This window comes from Heterocephalus glaber, unplaced genomic scaffold, assembly GCF_053883595.1.
Source record: "Heterocephalus glaber isolate CG9 unplaced genomic scaffold, H.glaber_assembly_v1.0 deba00001497, whole genome shotgun sequence".
Taxonomy (NCBI): domain Eukaryota; kingdom Metazoa; phylum Chordata; class Mammalia; order Rodentia; family Bathyergidae; genus Heterocephalus; species Heterocephalus glaber.
Window position 1 is genome coordinate 19,532,788 of NW_028258320.1, and position 13,377 is coordinate 19,546,164.

The 13,377-nt window shown below is 37.0% G+C and overlaps 2 protein-coding genes across 19 annotated transcripts in view; one reads left to right on the top strand and one right to left on the bottom strand.

Moving 5' to 3' along the window:
• Window positions 1-1,189, top strand: part of Herc4 (HECT and RLD domain containing E3 ubiquitin protein ligase 4) — a 119,811-nt gene extending 118,622 nt beyond the window's left edge. For all 10 annotated transcript variants that reach the window (XM_087185461.1, XM_087185463.1, XM_087185460.1 and 7 more), the window contains 2 exons: window positions 84-186; window positions 562-1,189. In XM_087185461.1, the coding sequence (XP_087041587.1) occupies window positions 84-186; window positions 562-770 (312 nt within the window). In that variant the 3' untranslated portion in view covers window positions 771-1,189. The remainder of the gene's footprint in view (window positions 1-83; window positions 187-561) is intronic.
• Window positions 1,190-4,649: 3,460 nt separating this feature from the next.
• Window positions 4,650-13,377, bottom strand: part of Sirt1 (sirtuin 1) — a 28,630-nt gene continuing 19,902 nt past the window's right edge. For all 9 annotated transcript variants that reach the window (XM_087185476.1, XM_087185473.1, XM_087185471.1 and 6 more), the window contains 4 exons: window positions 13,166-13,245; window positions 12,086-12,272; window positions 9,308-9,859; window positions 4,650-6,734 (listed from right to left, as the gene is read on the bottom strand). In XM_087185476.1, coding sequence (XP_087041602.1) covers window positions 6,406-6,734; window positions 9,308-9,859; window positions 12,086-12,272; window positions 13,166-13,245 — 1,148 coding nt within the window. In that variant the 3' untranslated portion in view covers window positions 4,650-6,405. The remainder of the gene's footprint in view (window positions 6,735-9,307; window positions 9,860-12,085; window positions 12,273-13,165; window positions 13,246-13,377) is intronic.

Consider the following 13,377-nt stretch of genomic DNA (forward strand, 5'->3'; position numbering starts at 1 on the left):
TAAGGATGTCAATGTCAAGCCAGTTTGTTAAGACAAAGTTAAAATATCCTTTAATATTAATAAAAGGTTATATTGTTTTTTAGAATACAGAATACAAAGGAGAGTACTGGGCAGAGCATCCTACGATAAAAATTTTTTGGGAAGTATTTCATGAACTACCATTGGAAAAGAAAAAACAATTTCTGTGTAAGTATTTCCAACTATTTTCATCTATTTTATGAGACAGAAATTTATTTAAATTTTTTCTCATAGAATATTTACTCACTTTGATGGATTAGATTTTGCTTTTTGTAGTATTATTTCAATGTCTTATTCCATTTTTAAAAGAGCTAATTGTATTCTTAATTAATTACATGTGTTCATATTTCAAAGGCTAACACTTTGTCTCCAAATTAGCATTGGTTCTTGGAAATACAAATGAAAGCCGGGCATGGTGGCACATGCCTGTAATTCCAGCACTTGGGAGGCTGAGGCAGATGTTAGTGTAGAGCTGTCTATGATAACTACTAAATATGTACTATTAGCTACTCAATTTGTTGCTTAAATATATTTTCTTGGCAGTATTTTTGACAGGTAGTGATCGCATTCCTATTCTTGGTATGAAGAGTCTGAAACTAGTCATCCAGCCAACAGGAGGTGGTGAGGAGTATCTCCCAGTTTCTCATACCTGTTTTAATCTTCTTGATCTTCCAAAATATACAGAAAAAGAAACTCTGTGCTCTAAACTGATCCAAGCTATTGATCAAAATGAAGGCTTCAGTTTAATATAACTTTGGAATTACAACTATTTGGTTCAGTGCAAAAGCATTAAAATTATCTGTGTTTTTCTTGTGGTGATGAATTTAGCAAAGTGTCAGAGGTACTATTATAATTCTTACTTGCAAAATGTTTGATGCTGAGTATTCATGAAAGCCAAAAAAAATATTAAAATGAACAAACTATTGTACAGAACCATGAATTTTTTTCCCATCTTCATAAGTATATTGTTGCGACTACATTAAAGTTTTACTAACATGCTTTGAGAATTTGAATATCTCAGAAATGATCTGATGTGTGAGTGCATGGTAGTGTTATTTTTCAATCACTGGGTGAAAAACCTTTAACTTCGATCTGGAATAGTCATTTGATTATTTTTCCATTTTGTAAATAATGTTAAGTTTTGTAATAAAATAGTTATGTTCTGATACCAGTACAGTTTCCATGGTTGTAATTGAACTGAGCTGACTTTTAAAGGTTACAAATAATGGTTTAATCTTATTCTAAGCTTCTATAAAAAGGGGAAAAAAAGCATGGTAGAACCAATCTTGCCCTCTTTTTTGCTAGAATAAATGATGTCTGTGCAAACCTCAATTGCAAATAGGAATACACTAAATAACTTGTAGTTCCTTCCTCTTTTGTGAACTGCTGAGATGCTGATAGGTTATCAGAGCTTATTGATACTCACTAGTGGAAAAACTTTGTCTCTACAGTTGCCAGAAACAGAAACATTGGCTACTATGAGAACCAATCACTGAATGATAGCATCCAGAACTAGCGATGCTGCAGGTTAATATTTAGTCAATTTTAGTGCTTTAGAACTATTACTTTTTCAGAAACAAATTTTAACAGTTTTATGGTGCTGATGCTTAGTTCTCATGTCATTAAATGTAAAAGTGAGTTGATGCAATACATGTGACTTTCTGCTATAATGGAAATATTTATTTTTTAAATTTATAAAGATATGCCGTGAAAACTGTTTAAATAATAAAGGTTTATTGGTTTAATATTTAAACTTTCAGTGGTCCTCATATAACATTCAAAATTCTTCAAAAAGGAAGCTCTCGGGAAAAGTGGATTGTGAGTTCCCATTCCCACATAAATTTGAGGTCCCGTCTCACCTAAATTCCAAGAAAAACTGAAAATTTCTTCCGTATCTCATTTTGCACCAAAACCTAATCTGAGTAATTGAGATATTTGTAGTATTCACTAAATTGGATTGTGACCCTACGGGGTGCTACATATGTGCTTCAAAAATATCCTCGTAGCCCAGCTTGAGTAAGGGATTGTGGAATCTGTACTTTTCTGTAGTTTAACTTAAATACTACTATTACTGGTGAGCTGTAGGTATCTTTTACAGATAAAGCACTAAAACAATATTCTCACATAAGGTAGCACTATACCATTTCCCTGTGCACCTATCTATTCCTTGGGGGTGGTCATTATTCAAATAAAAAAGATATATTATGTGTTGGGTGCTTTTTTCATTAGTGACCTTTGTATGCTATAAATCTCACCTGTGAAGCAGCAGCCACTCTGGACTAATAAAAAGAGTTCCATGACTGGGTATTTTGAAGACATCTTACTTGGAAGCATAGCCATATGCAAAGCTTAATTTGGGTAAGTGATACTCTTCCTCCTCAGTTATTGCAGACTGTAATACAGCAGTAGTAACAGCAAGATTCATGGTATAAAAAGTATTACTTAGAGGTTTTTCAAATGGAAAAAAATCTCTAGCTGGGCATGGTAATACACACCTGTAATCCCAGCACTCTGGAGGGCAGGGGCATAAGAATTCCAAGTTCAAGGTTGGCCTAGGCATTTTAGCTCAGTAGCAGCATTCCCTGCCTTGAAAGCTCAAGGTCCTGAGTTCCATCCCCAGTACTAAAGGGGGGGGGGGGGGACTGTCTCAGCCGGGTGTGGTGGCACATGCCTGTAATCCTAGCACTCCAGAGGCTGAGGCAGGAGGATCACCACAGCCTGGGCTACACAGTGAGTTCAGGGCTAGCCTGAACTACACAGTGAGACTGCCTCAAAAAACCAAAAACAAAAAAACACTTGTCTCAATATAATAAAAAGTTAAAAAAAAAAAAAAGCTCAGTGTGGAGGCCTTTGTGTTCAATCCCTCTCGAGACCTCTTGTGCTTTGTAAATCACAGTAGCAAGCAAATAGATAATGAGTTTGCTAAGTTGTATAATTAACTACACTAGAGAAAATGTTTGACATCTAAGTTTGTAAGGGACAAACAGTGTTTGGGTGGTTCACTAACAAATTATGCTTGGGGCAGTCCTTTCACAAAAGGATGTGTAAACTGAAGGCAAGGGCAGATACTTCCTGTTCTCATCACTCCAAGGCTCTTTTCCATTTCCCTCCCATTCTTCCCAGTATTTCTGAAGATAACTGAGTCTAGAGGCTGTTTATGTAAGTTTACCTTTTTTTAAAAAACAGCCTTGAAAAGACAATGTTTAAAATCACGAGAGAACTCTCTTTCCAGAGAACTGCATTTCTCAAATCTGGCTGTTTTTGGAACACCTGGGGGTACTTTTAAAATCTAAATCTCTATGGTTCTAGCTATATATACTTCTGCAAACAATTTTTAATACAGCTCCCATCTGACAGCCACTGCAAGAGGGAGAGGTCATTGGGCCAGTTTTCCACAGTGTCTCTACTAATATCTCAGCTTAAGGGTCAGAGTGGATTATTTAGGTAAAGATCCATCCATTAGATGTAGAGCCCCCCCAACCCACCTTGCTTCTAGGTTATAGGTTTAGGTGAGACTTTCAAACAAAATTTAACAAGCCAGCCATGTTGGAGCATGCTTGTAATGCCAGCACTTGGAAGACTGACGCAAAAGGATCATGAGTTCAATTACTGGGCTATCTTGAGAAAAATAACTTTAAAAACCTTTACAAAATAAAACTTAGTTGGTAATAATACAAAATAACACTGACTGAAGGTACACCATTATTTTATGTACCAAGAAAAAAATCCTAATTAAAGCATCATGGGGCATTAAATTAGCATATTACCATCAGCCAGAAGTAAAAGTTACCCTAACTGAAGGGATTGGAAAACAGTATGGGTAAAAGGCTTTAAGGTAGGTTTGGCCAGGTACATTGTTCCATACTAAGTAATGCCTGTTGTACTTCCGTCTCCCAATTTGTGTATATATGGAATGTCACTGTTCTTGTGACACATCTGAGTACAGTAATACCTCAGTTCACAAACATTTCTGTTTGTGAACAATTCAATTCTCAAACAAAAAAAAAAGTGAAAAAATTCTGCTTCTGTTCTATTCACCAACCCCAGCTCTGGTGACAAACACAACCAACCGCCTTCCCCAAATTCATAAAACAAATTAAGTTTGTGAACCGAGGTACCACAGTGTTGTGTAGGATTTTATAGGTAATTTCTCTAGGGCTAACAGAACCAGGCCAGTGTTTAAATCCACCTAAAGAGTTGGCTGAGAGGAGGAAACTTTGTTAAAAGTTGCTAATGGAGGAAGGCAGAATTAACACATTTGTAGTCCAACTCAGATTTTCAGTTAAACTGGGTCTTTTTTTAAAGATAGGTGGGGCTTAATTCATGACCCTCCCAAGGAACCAGGATTACAGACAGCCATGCACCATCAGACCCAGCTTAACTTGGCTTCTCAAGTCCTTATGCATGCCCTGCCTCCCCCCACCCCACCCTTTACCTAAAATCTTCAGCCTGAGAATTAACTTTTGAAACATTTGGTGATGTGCCCAGCACTGACAGTTTGCAAGCACTAGCCAGTTAAGACTGTTATAAATAGAGTGAAGAAATGTAGTATAAGAAGGTGGCATCTCATACAACCCTCAAAATTGCATATATTCTACAAGATTTAAGTTTTATAACTTAAACAATATAAGTTAACAGAAAAAAGTCAAATGACAATTTTAATAGACTTTTTTAAAACAGTGTACAAGTATAAAACACTGGTTTTGTATTTCAAAAGTTGGAGGAAGATATCCAGTCATTAAACAGTCTACAAAACATATGCCAGTAGATTACATAAAAGACTATGTACAATATAAAAAGAGCTGAAAACAGTCTTCACTGTAAAAATAATTTAAAACAAATTTTTCAATTTAAAATATCATCTATAGCACAAACACATGCAAATGGAAAACTAAATATGGTGCATTCTTTAGTGTAGCCAAATAAATTCAAATCGAGACATCTTTTAGGTAGAGAAATGGCCATTCAAAACAATTTTCTTTGCTGGCAGTAATGGTCTAGCTGGATATTTTATGGATAAAGAACAGCTATACTTCAAACCCTTCTTATTGAAATAAATACTAAACCAACTTAGGAATACTTCATAATTTGGGAGTAATGTTCAAAAAAAGCCTGGAAAATAAATGTTTACTGTGCAGTTTTATAAAGTATGAACTTTTTTGAAATACTAAGAAGCTTCTGCAGTTGAGAAAGTTGATCTCTAGTTTTAAGGCAGGCTAAGCTTTTAAATAAAAAGTACATTATAAGAACTAGTTTCATTAACTATGCTATTACAGGTTACATCATGTTCATCTCCATAATACTAGACTAACAGTTTGGTATTCATTACACCAAATCCTCCCAATAGGAGACATGTACTTTCTGGCTGAGTAATAATTAACATCTTTTTACTTTGGAACTGTAATCAGGGGCCTGTTGCTCTCCTCTAATGGAAAAACAGCAGTCCAAAATATTACACTCTCCTCACTAATAGTACCATTATCACAGATTCAGAAAGAATTTGCATATTCACATCTTGGCAGTTTTAATACTTCTGGGAAAGGATCAATGCAAGCTCTACCACAGTGATAGGTTAACAATGGCAAATATTTAAAAACTAAGGGGATACAGGCAGGCACTATTGTTTCTAAAGCAACTGAAACATTTCCAAAGCGTTTATTTTTCAGTTTAGTTTTATGAGGTGATACAGACTAACTGCTGCGTGTCTGCAGAAGTACAAAAGCCATCTTCATTTGAATAAATACAATACTCCTTGAAACTCTTAGCACCAAGTCTTACTTTAAAAAAGTAAAGACAATTGAGTGCTCTCCCATATATGGTTGACTTCCTTCTATTCAAATTGCATGTCATTTGTGATTTTTAAAAAGTTAGCTGCCACAAGTTTTTTGGAAAATGCCAGTGTTTAAAAATAGGTAATTGTGCTAGAAGAATCAAAAGTTCAGCAGAACAGAGATTTTGAGGACTTCAAACCATTCAAACAAAGAAAAGTGAAAATACCATTCTTTGGTCTAGATAAGCTGTTCCCTTTACATTAATTTAACATTCCAATGGCTTTTTAAAAACTTGAAAATGTTGAAACTAACTAGGCAAAACCAAAATCACATATACATATGGATAATACAATGACTCTTTAAAGAAAATTAAAATCTTGACCAACAGCTGATTAAAGATACTTAGTACCTTTCTTTTAAAAAAAGTTAGTGTTGAGTACACAAGTACAGAAATAATGGAAGTTAAAAAACTATCCATGAAAAAAAGTATTTTACCAGTCTATAAATATTATACCTTTCTGGTATCCTTGCTCTATTGAGTTCACAAGTAAACATTCATTTTGACATGCTAAAGTTCCTAATGCTGGTGGAACAATTCCTGTACCTGGACATTCCATTATGATTTGTTTGATGGATAGTTCCTATCTGTTACTTCCTGTTTTGTGGATATAGCTTCATTAACTGCCTCTTGATCACCTCCATCGGCCCCAAATCCAGTTCCTCCAGTGATCTCTGGAGCATCAGGATCCTCCTCCAAGCCATTGTAGAACTCTTCAATTTCACTTTCATCCTCCAAGGGCTCTTCCAAACTTGGACTCTGGCATGTGCCACTATCACTGTTACTGCCACAAGAACTAGAGGACAATACGTCATCTTCAGAGTCTGAATACACCTCAGCGCCATGGAAAATGTAACGATTTGGTGGTAAAAACAGATATTGATTACCTGAAATACAATAATAAGAGAAATAGTACTTTCAGTTTTTTCAGACTTAACTCCCTGTGACTGGACCCTGTGGAATCAACTACATGTTCCAGCTCCGCCTTTTGTGAGTATCACTACTGAAGGCTCTACTAGAGGTTTAAAAAAAAAAACAAAGCTAAATTAGTCCCATGTGCAAATCTTAGTTTTGCCACTAACTGGCTTTGTAAATACACTATAAAGGTATTACTTTGTGAATGAAATTTTAAAAATGTTAAGATAGTGTCTCGTTGTGTAGTTAAGGTTGGCTTTGAACTATGTGACGCAGGCTGGCCTCGAACCTGCAGTGATCCTTATGCCTAGCATTTAGCAATTCGTTTTTTTTTTTTTTTTGGTACCAGGGATCAAACTCAGGACCTTGTTATTGCAAGGCAGGCGGCGGCACCACTGAGCTAAATCCTCAACCCTTAGCAGCTTGTAAGTAGGAAAAAATGTGGTGAACCATATTCAACAAAGGTTACTTAACAGCATCTTTTTAGGGATTTGATGAAGTATTCACCTCAGCCTATAGTAGATATCTAATTCAGGTTCATTAAATATAACTTCTCTAAAGCACATATGCTTTCAAAGCCTTTCATTAAATATTTTAACTTTTTAATATAAACCTAAAATATTTTGCCAGTATTCTTACCACGTATTTTAAATAGTCTGTAGATACTGGCATCATTAATACCTTTTCTATGTTTTTGCCTCTGCCTGGCAACCAACCATGAAGATAAATATTTACTTAATTTATGCTTCCCATTTCCTCTTTTCTACTGATTTTAGGAAACAGGTCCTTTTTTTTTTTTTTGGTACTGGGGATCGAACTCGGGTCCTTACACTTGTGCAGCAGGTGGCGAAACCACTGAACTAAATCCCCGCCCCTTTTCTACTGATTTTAAAATTCTCACAATTACGTAAGATATACAGTGGTTCCCTCCTTACGGATTAAATAACTTAGCCCAAGATGGAGCGGAGATTGTGCAGGTCCAATTCTAAAGCTGTTACCTTTGAAGACTCTTAAGAGTAAAACCAGAAATTTAACATAAAAGAGACTGCTCCAGGCTTACTCTTTGTTTTCTGGAGGAAGAACTGTCTATGCTTGATGAATTTGTCGAAGATATTAAAGGAAAATTCCCAATACAGAAGTCTTACAGGGCACAGGCAGACTTTATGTAGCCTAACTCAGCAGCAATTTGTCTTTTGTCTTGTCACATTTGCAAACATAAGCGTGTTTTTTGCTTTTTGTTTCCCCCTAGTTTCCCCTGGGAAGAAATCCCCTATTTTTTAAGTCCCTAATGCTTAAAAAGTTAGGTTTTAGGCTGTGGATGAGTATAGTGCAATGGTAGAGCACTTGACTAGCATACAGGTTGAATCCCCAGCACCACAGGAACCAACCTTCTGGGTGTTGGGTGTTTGTTCAAATAATCAAGTACTTTGTTGTCCTTCAGCAGTGTGTGTGCTAATGAACATTTATCCTCCACAGACATGTGATGATTGGTCATTTTATCTCCAGAACTTAGTATAGTACCTTGCTGTTGAGAAAAGGCCCAAAACTTATTCAACCAAACTAAAATTACAGCAAGTAACTGGAACACTATCAAAAATTTGATACTCTCCACCAAATGTGGTAAATGAGACAATGTTCTAAAGTTGTACCAAACTGTTAGACCCAAATTAAGAGAGAACATTTTTTACACTGATTACATGGGATCCTCCACAGCACTGTTTTGACCTGAACATCAATTTCTAAAAAGGTTATTTCACCTATGTTAGCTAATACTAATGAATAAACACTTATGTCAAAACAGAATAGATGCTACTCCTGATAGTCACTGGAGAAGAATCGGATGTTTTGTAGACAACATGACATAGGGCTTAAGAGCAGCTTTAGGACAGACAAGCCTGAAATAGTGGATCTTCCTAGTTATTATTTTGCATGGGGTACTTAACTTTTATGGCCCTATTTTCCCACCTAGACCAAAGAAGCAATAGTAGTTTCTACCTTATGAGATTAAAATCAGATGCATATTGAGTTCAAAGCCAGCCTGGGGTACATATTGAGTTCAAGGCTATAGCATGATCCTGTCTCTAAAAAACCAATCAAATCAGATGCATATAAAGCAGCTGACCTAAAGTAAGCACCTGAATCTTAGTCATCATTTCTACCTGCTGAAGTTCTCATCAGACAGTGGCAGAGCACATGATATAAAGCCATTCTCAATTTAATATTCATCTTCCCATCCCCTAGAGAAACAACATAGAATACCATTAAAAAAAGCAAGCACTCTTCTTTCTTCCCCGTATTATGTAAGATACTAATAAATTTACCTTTCCCTGTTTCAGTCAACTAAAACAACTACCCAAATCAGGGCTACCGATTTAGCTCAGTAGTAGAGAGCTTTGCCTAATGTACACAAAGCCCTGGGTTCCATCCCCAGCTCCATCAAAAAAAAAAAAAGCCACCATAGTTAACTTGCCCAAACTGCTAATTTCTTCAAACTATTTTGTTACAATGATCATACTTTCAAAAATGGCTCAAGAGCATTTCTTACCATCAAGCCGCTTACTAATCTGTTCCTTTGCAAGTCTATTGGGCCAGCACTTTCTCACTGTTTCAGCAACTGAAGTTCTTCCACTTTTCTCTGCAGTATTGGAACTGTCCTTCAGATCTGGATTTTCCACATTAATACTCTCAGCATTCCTAGTAGAAGCCTGTACTTCCTGTGGTTTTTCTTCTACATAGCCTTTTGATTCAGCTCCATCTAAATCATCCACACTGCTCTTGGTTGCTTGGTCTAAAAGTTTAACAATCACTGAAGAATCAGGTGAAGTTCTTTCTGGTGAGCTTGAGTCTTCTGAAATATGAAGAGGTGTTGGTGGCAACTGTGACAAATGAACCAACTCTTTCTGTGTTCGTGGAGGTTTCTCAGTAATTTCTGAAAGCTTTACGGGGTTACAACAAAGTTTGGCATATTCACCACCTAACCTATGACACAACTCATTAATTATGACATCACAGTCTCCAAGAAGCTCTACATCAAAATGCAGATGAGGCAGAGGTTCCCGATTAATTAATATCTGAGGCACTTCATGGGGTATGGAACCTGAAAATAAAATGGAAACAAAGAGTTAGAAAAAGGGAAAGGAAGCAAGCTAATGAAACCACAACAAATGCACCATTCACAAAAACACATGGACCTGGGCCGGGGATTTAGCTTAGTGGTTCTGTCGCCTGCCTTGAAAGTGGAAGGAACCGAGTTCGATCCCCGGTACCAATAAAAAAAGCCAAAAAAACACATGGACCTGACTTCCAATTACCAAAAAAGAAACCTCCAGTGATACTAGCCAAGCCACTGCATCTCTTCAAAGCTACCTACTAAGCTGCTAGCTAAGCAGCTTAGCAGCTCCAGTGGTGCTGTCACTTGGCTACCTCTGAACCTCAATTTCCTTTTCTGGAGAGACAAGGGCCACTGACATTACTTTCCCACAAGGGTGACGTGAAGATGAAATGAGTTAATGTTAAAATGCATAGGAGAGTTCTTGCCACACAGTGTTAAGTTACTATTCCACTGAAATGGCTCCTGATATAAAGGTGAACAGTCACACAAATGTATACTATTATAAACTCATCTCACATTTTCATTAAATTATCTTTACCTCTCACCATAAACTAGTATACTACCACACAGAACACTTGAGGAAAAACAGACTAGTACAATTGCATGTACCTGTAGCCCTAGCACTTGAGAGGCTGAGGCAGGAGGATTGCCTGAGCCTAGCAGGTCAAGACCAGCCTGAGCAATACAGCAAGACTCCATCTCAAAAAAGAATCTGTACCTAAGTTAAAATGCCTGCTTAGCATATACAAGGCCCTGGGCTCAATCTCTTAACACCACAAAAAAAAAAACTCAAAGGTGCCTATATACTAAATTTTTGTGTATACAGTATTCTACTTTAATAGAATTTCAACTGTTTATTCTGGCTATCAGTCACTGCTCAGGTAGGATTTTGGTTTGGTTTGGTTTAGTGGTACTGGTATTAACCCAGGCCCTTTGGACTGAGCTACATACTCTGTATTTTTTGAGACAGGCTTTCATAAGTTACCGAAACTGGGTTTTAACTTGGGTCCTCCTCCCTTAGCCTCCCAGAACACTCGGACGACAGGCCTGTGCTCCCAGGCCCAGCTATCAGGACTGAATTCTCTGGTCAAGTCTGATATTGTCTCCTCTTGACAAATCACAATAAAGAAATTTTCCCAAGCAAAGCATTTTTATACACAAAAACATGTTTGTATAAGACAGATCTACACAACAGTCCTATGACACAGCATGGCTGTTAGGATTACAAGAAAGAACTGGGCCAGGGATTTAGCTCAGTGGTTCCGCCATCTGCCTTGCAAGTGCGAGATCCCAAGTTTGATCCCCAGTACCGCCCCCCCAGAAAAAAAACCCTCAGGAAGACAAGAACGAACTAGACATTTTGAGTCCCCAAATTTCTATTTTACATGGGTACACACTTCTAACAAGCCATAAACACACACACACACTCACACACATTTATTTATTGGTGGTACCAGGGATCAAACTCAGGACCTTGTGCTTGCAAGGCAGGCGTGGCACCACTGAGCCACAACCCTGGCTAACAAGCTACATTTAGTAGAAATGAAATCAATTAAATTTGAAAGATATATTAAAACACTAAAACTACATGAGCCAGGTGTGGTGATGCATGCCTAAAATCTCCACTACTTGAGAGGCTGAACCAGGACTGCAAGTTTAGGCCAGCCTGGAGATTCAGTGAAGACCTGTCTCAAAATAAAAATTTTTAAAAGGGTGGGTTGTAGCTCTTTGGAAGAGAGTATGAAGCCCTGGTTCAATCTCCAGTACTGCAAAAATAGGGGAGAGGGGGAGAGGCTGGAGGTATGAGGAATAGTTTCCTGAGTTTATACAAATTAACCAGTACCACATCAAAAAAGTTAACTACTTCCCTACATCTTGATTTCCCTTATAAACTAGAAATAAAATTTAACATTACTTGTCTTAACAGCTATCTACCTCCTATACCTAAGCGTCATTTTCACCAATCTCCATGAATAAGACTACTACCTAGGGCCAGGGATTTAGCTCAGTGGTTCTGCCACCTGCCTTGCAAGCACAAGGTCCTGAGTTCGATCCCCAGTACCAAAAAAAAAAAACTACCTTAAAGATAAAGCTTAGCTCTTCACTACTCTGCTAACCCACAAAAGGGTAAGATCACTAGAGTCGGTTCTGCAGATCACAACGCATAGCATTATATACAGAAATGTTCCCCCCAAACCATCACCAACTTACTTGGAATTAGTGCTACTGGTCTCACTTTCAGGGAAGACCCAATAACAATGAGGAGATCAACTTCATCTTTGTCATACTTCATGGCTCTATGAAACTGTTCTGGTAAATTTTCACCAAAAAAGACGATCTCTGGCTTCATGATAGCAAGTGGTTCATCAGGTGGGCACCTAGGACATCGAGGGACTACCTGTATGTTCCAGATTTTGGTTGAGATCAGGAAGTGAAGGGAAGGCCCAAGTTAGAAGTAGTAAACATGCCCAGACTTCCTAAGAATGCATTTCAGAATTAAAGCAGACAAAAGCTGTAGATATACATGGAAAACAATACAACTTAAATCTCAACTGTAGTTTATTAATAATATAATGCAGTGGTGGTGAACTAATGCACATGTGCCACAGTGGGCTCTTTGTATCAGTGAAAGCTCTTAAAAGGTTCCCCATCACTGATGTAATGAGACACACAATGAAATACTACAATAACTGCAGAACTACATCTGACATTCAGGAGTCCACATATGTATTTAGGGGGAAAATGTATATACACAAAACGGGGTTTGATCCTTAAAAACCAAAATTTGTATAGTACAATTCCCTATTAATATACTGTCTTCCTCTCTCCTACTTATACATGGTTAACCATGCAGCTAAGCACAAAGGACATTATTTCTAGATGAGTTTAATTTTCTGCTCTATTTTCCTGAATTTTTTGACAATATGGATGAATTATTTTTACCATCATATTAAAAATCTTTTGAAGGACTACGAATTTGAGATTCCAAATGACAGATACTGAAAGAGAAAGGAAGGAAAAAACTAATATAGCAACATCTCACTTGTGATGCAGCTTTTTATTTCAGACTTTGATACTAAGGAGCCAATTTCATGATTTCAAGAGACATTATGGAAGAGTATTTTCTACTTAAGATATCCAAGCTTCTTGTAGTTCACCAGAATTCTCAATACTAAAAATTTCTTCCTGGATCTTTCTGTATCACATAAAAATTTGGGGAGTGGGATGGAGGCAAAAGAAGAAACAGATCAGAGCTGTTCCCAATTTTCTAAAATATAGGTGATACATTACCTGATTAAAAATATCTCCTCGTACAGCTTCACAGTCAACTTTATATCTACAAATCAAGCAAGATGCTGTTGCAAAGGAACCTAAAAATAACCAACACGTGCATACTTTATTAAAAGAAGTATTTGTTTCCTAAACCCAACACAAAGGTTATAAAGTTTGACACCAGAAAGCTACAAAACATTTAGATTTTAGAAGACTCCACAGGAAAATTT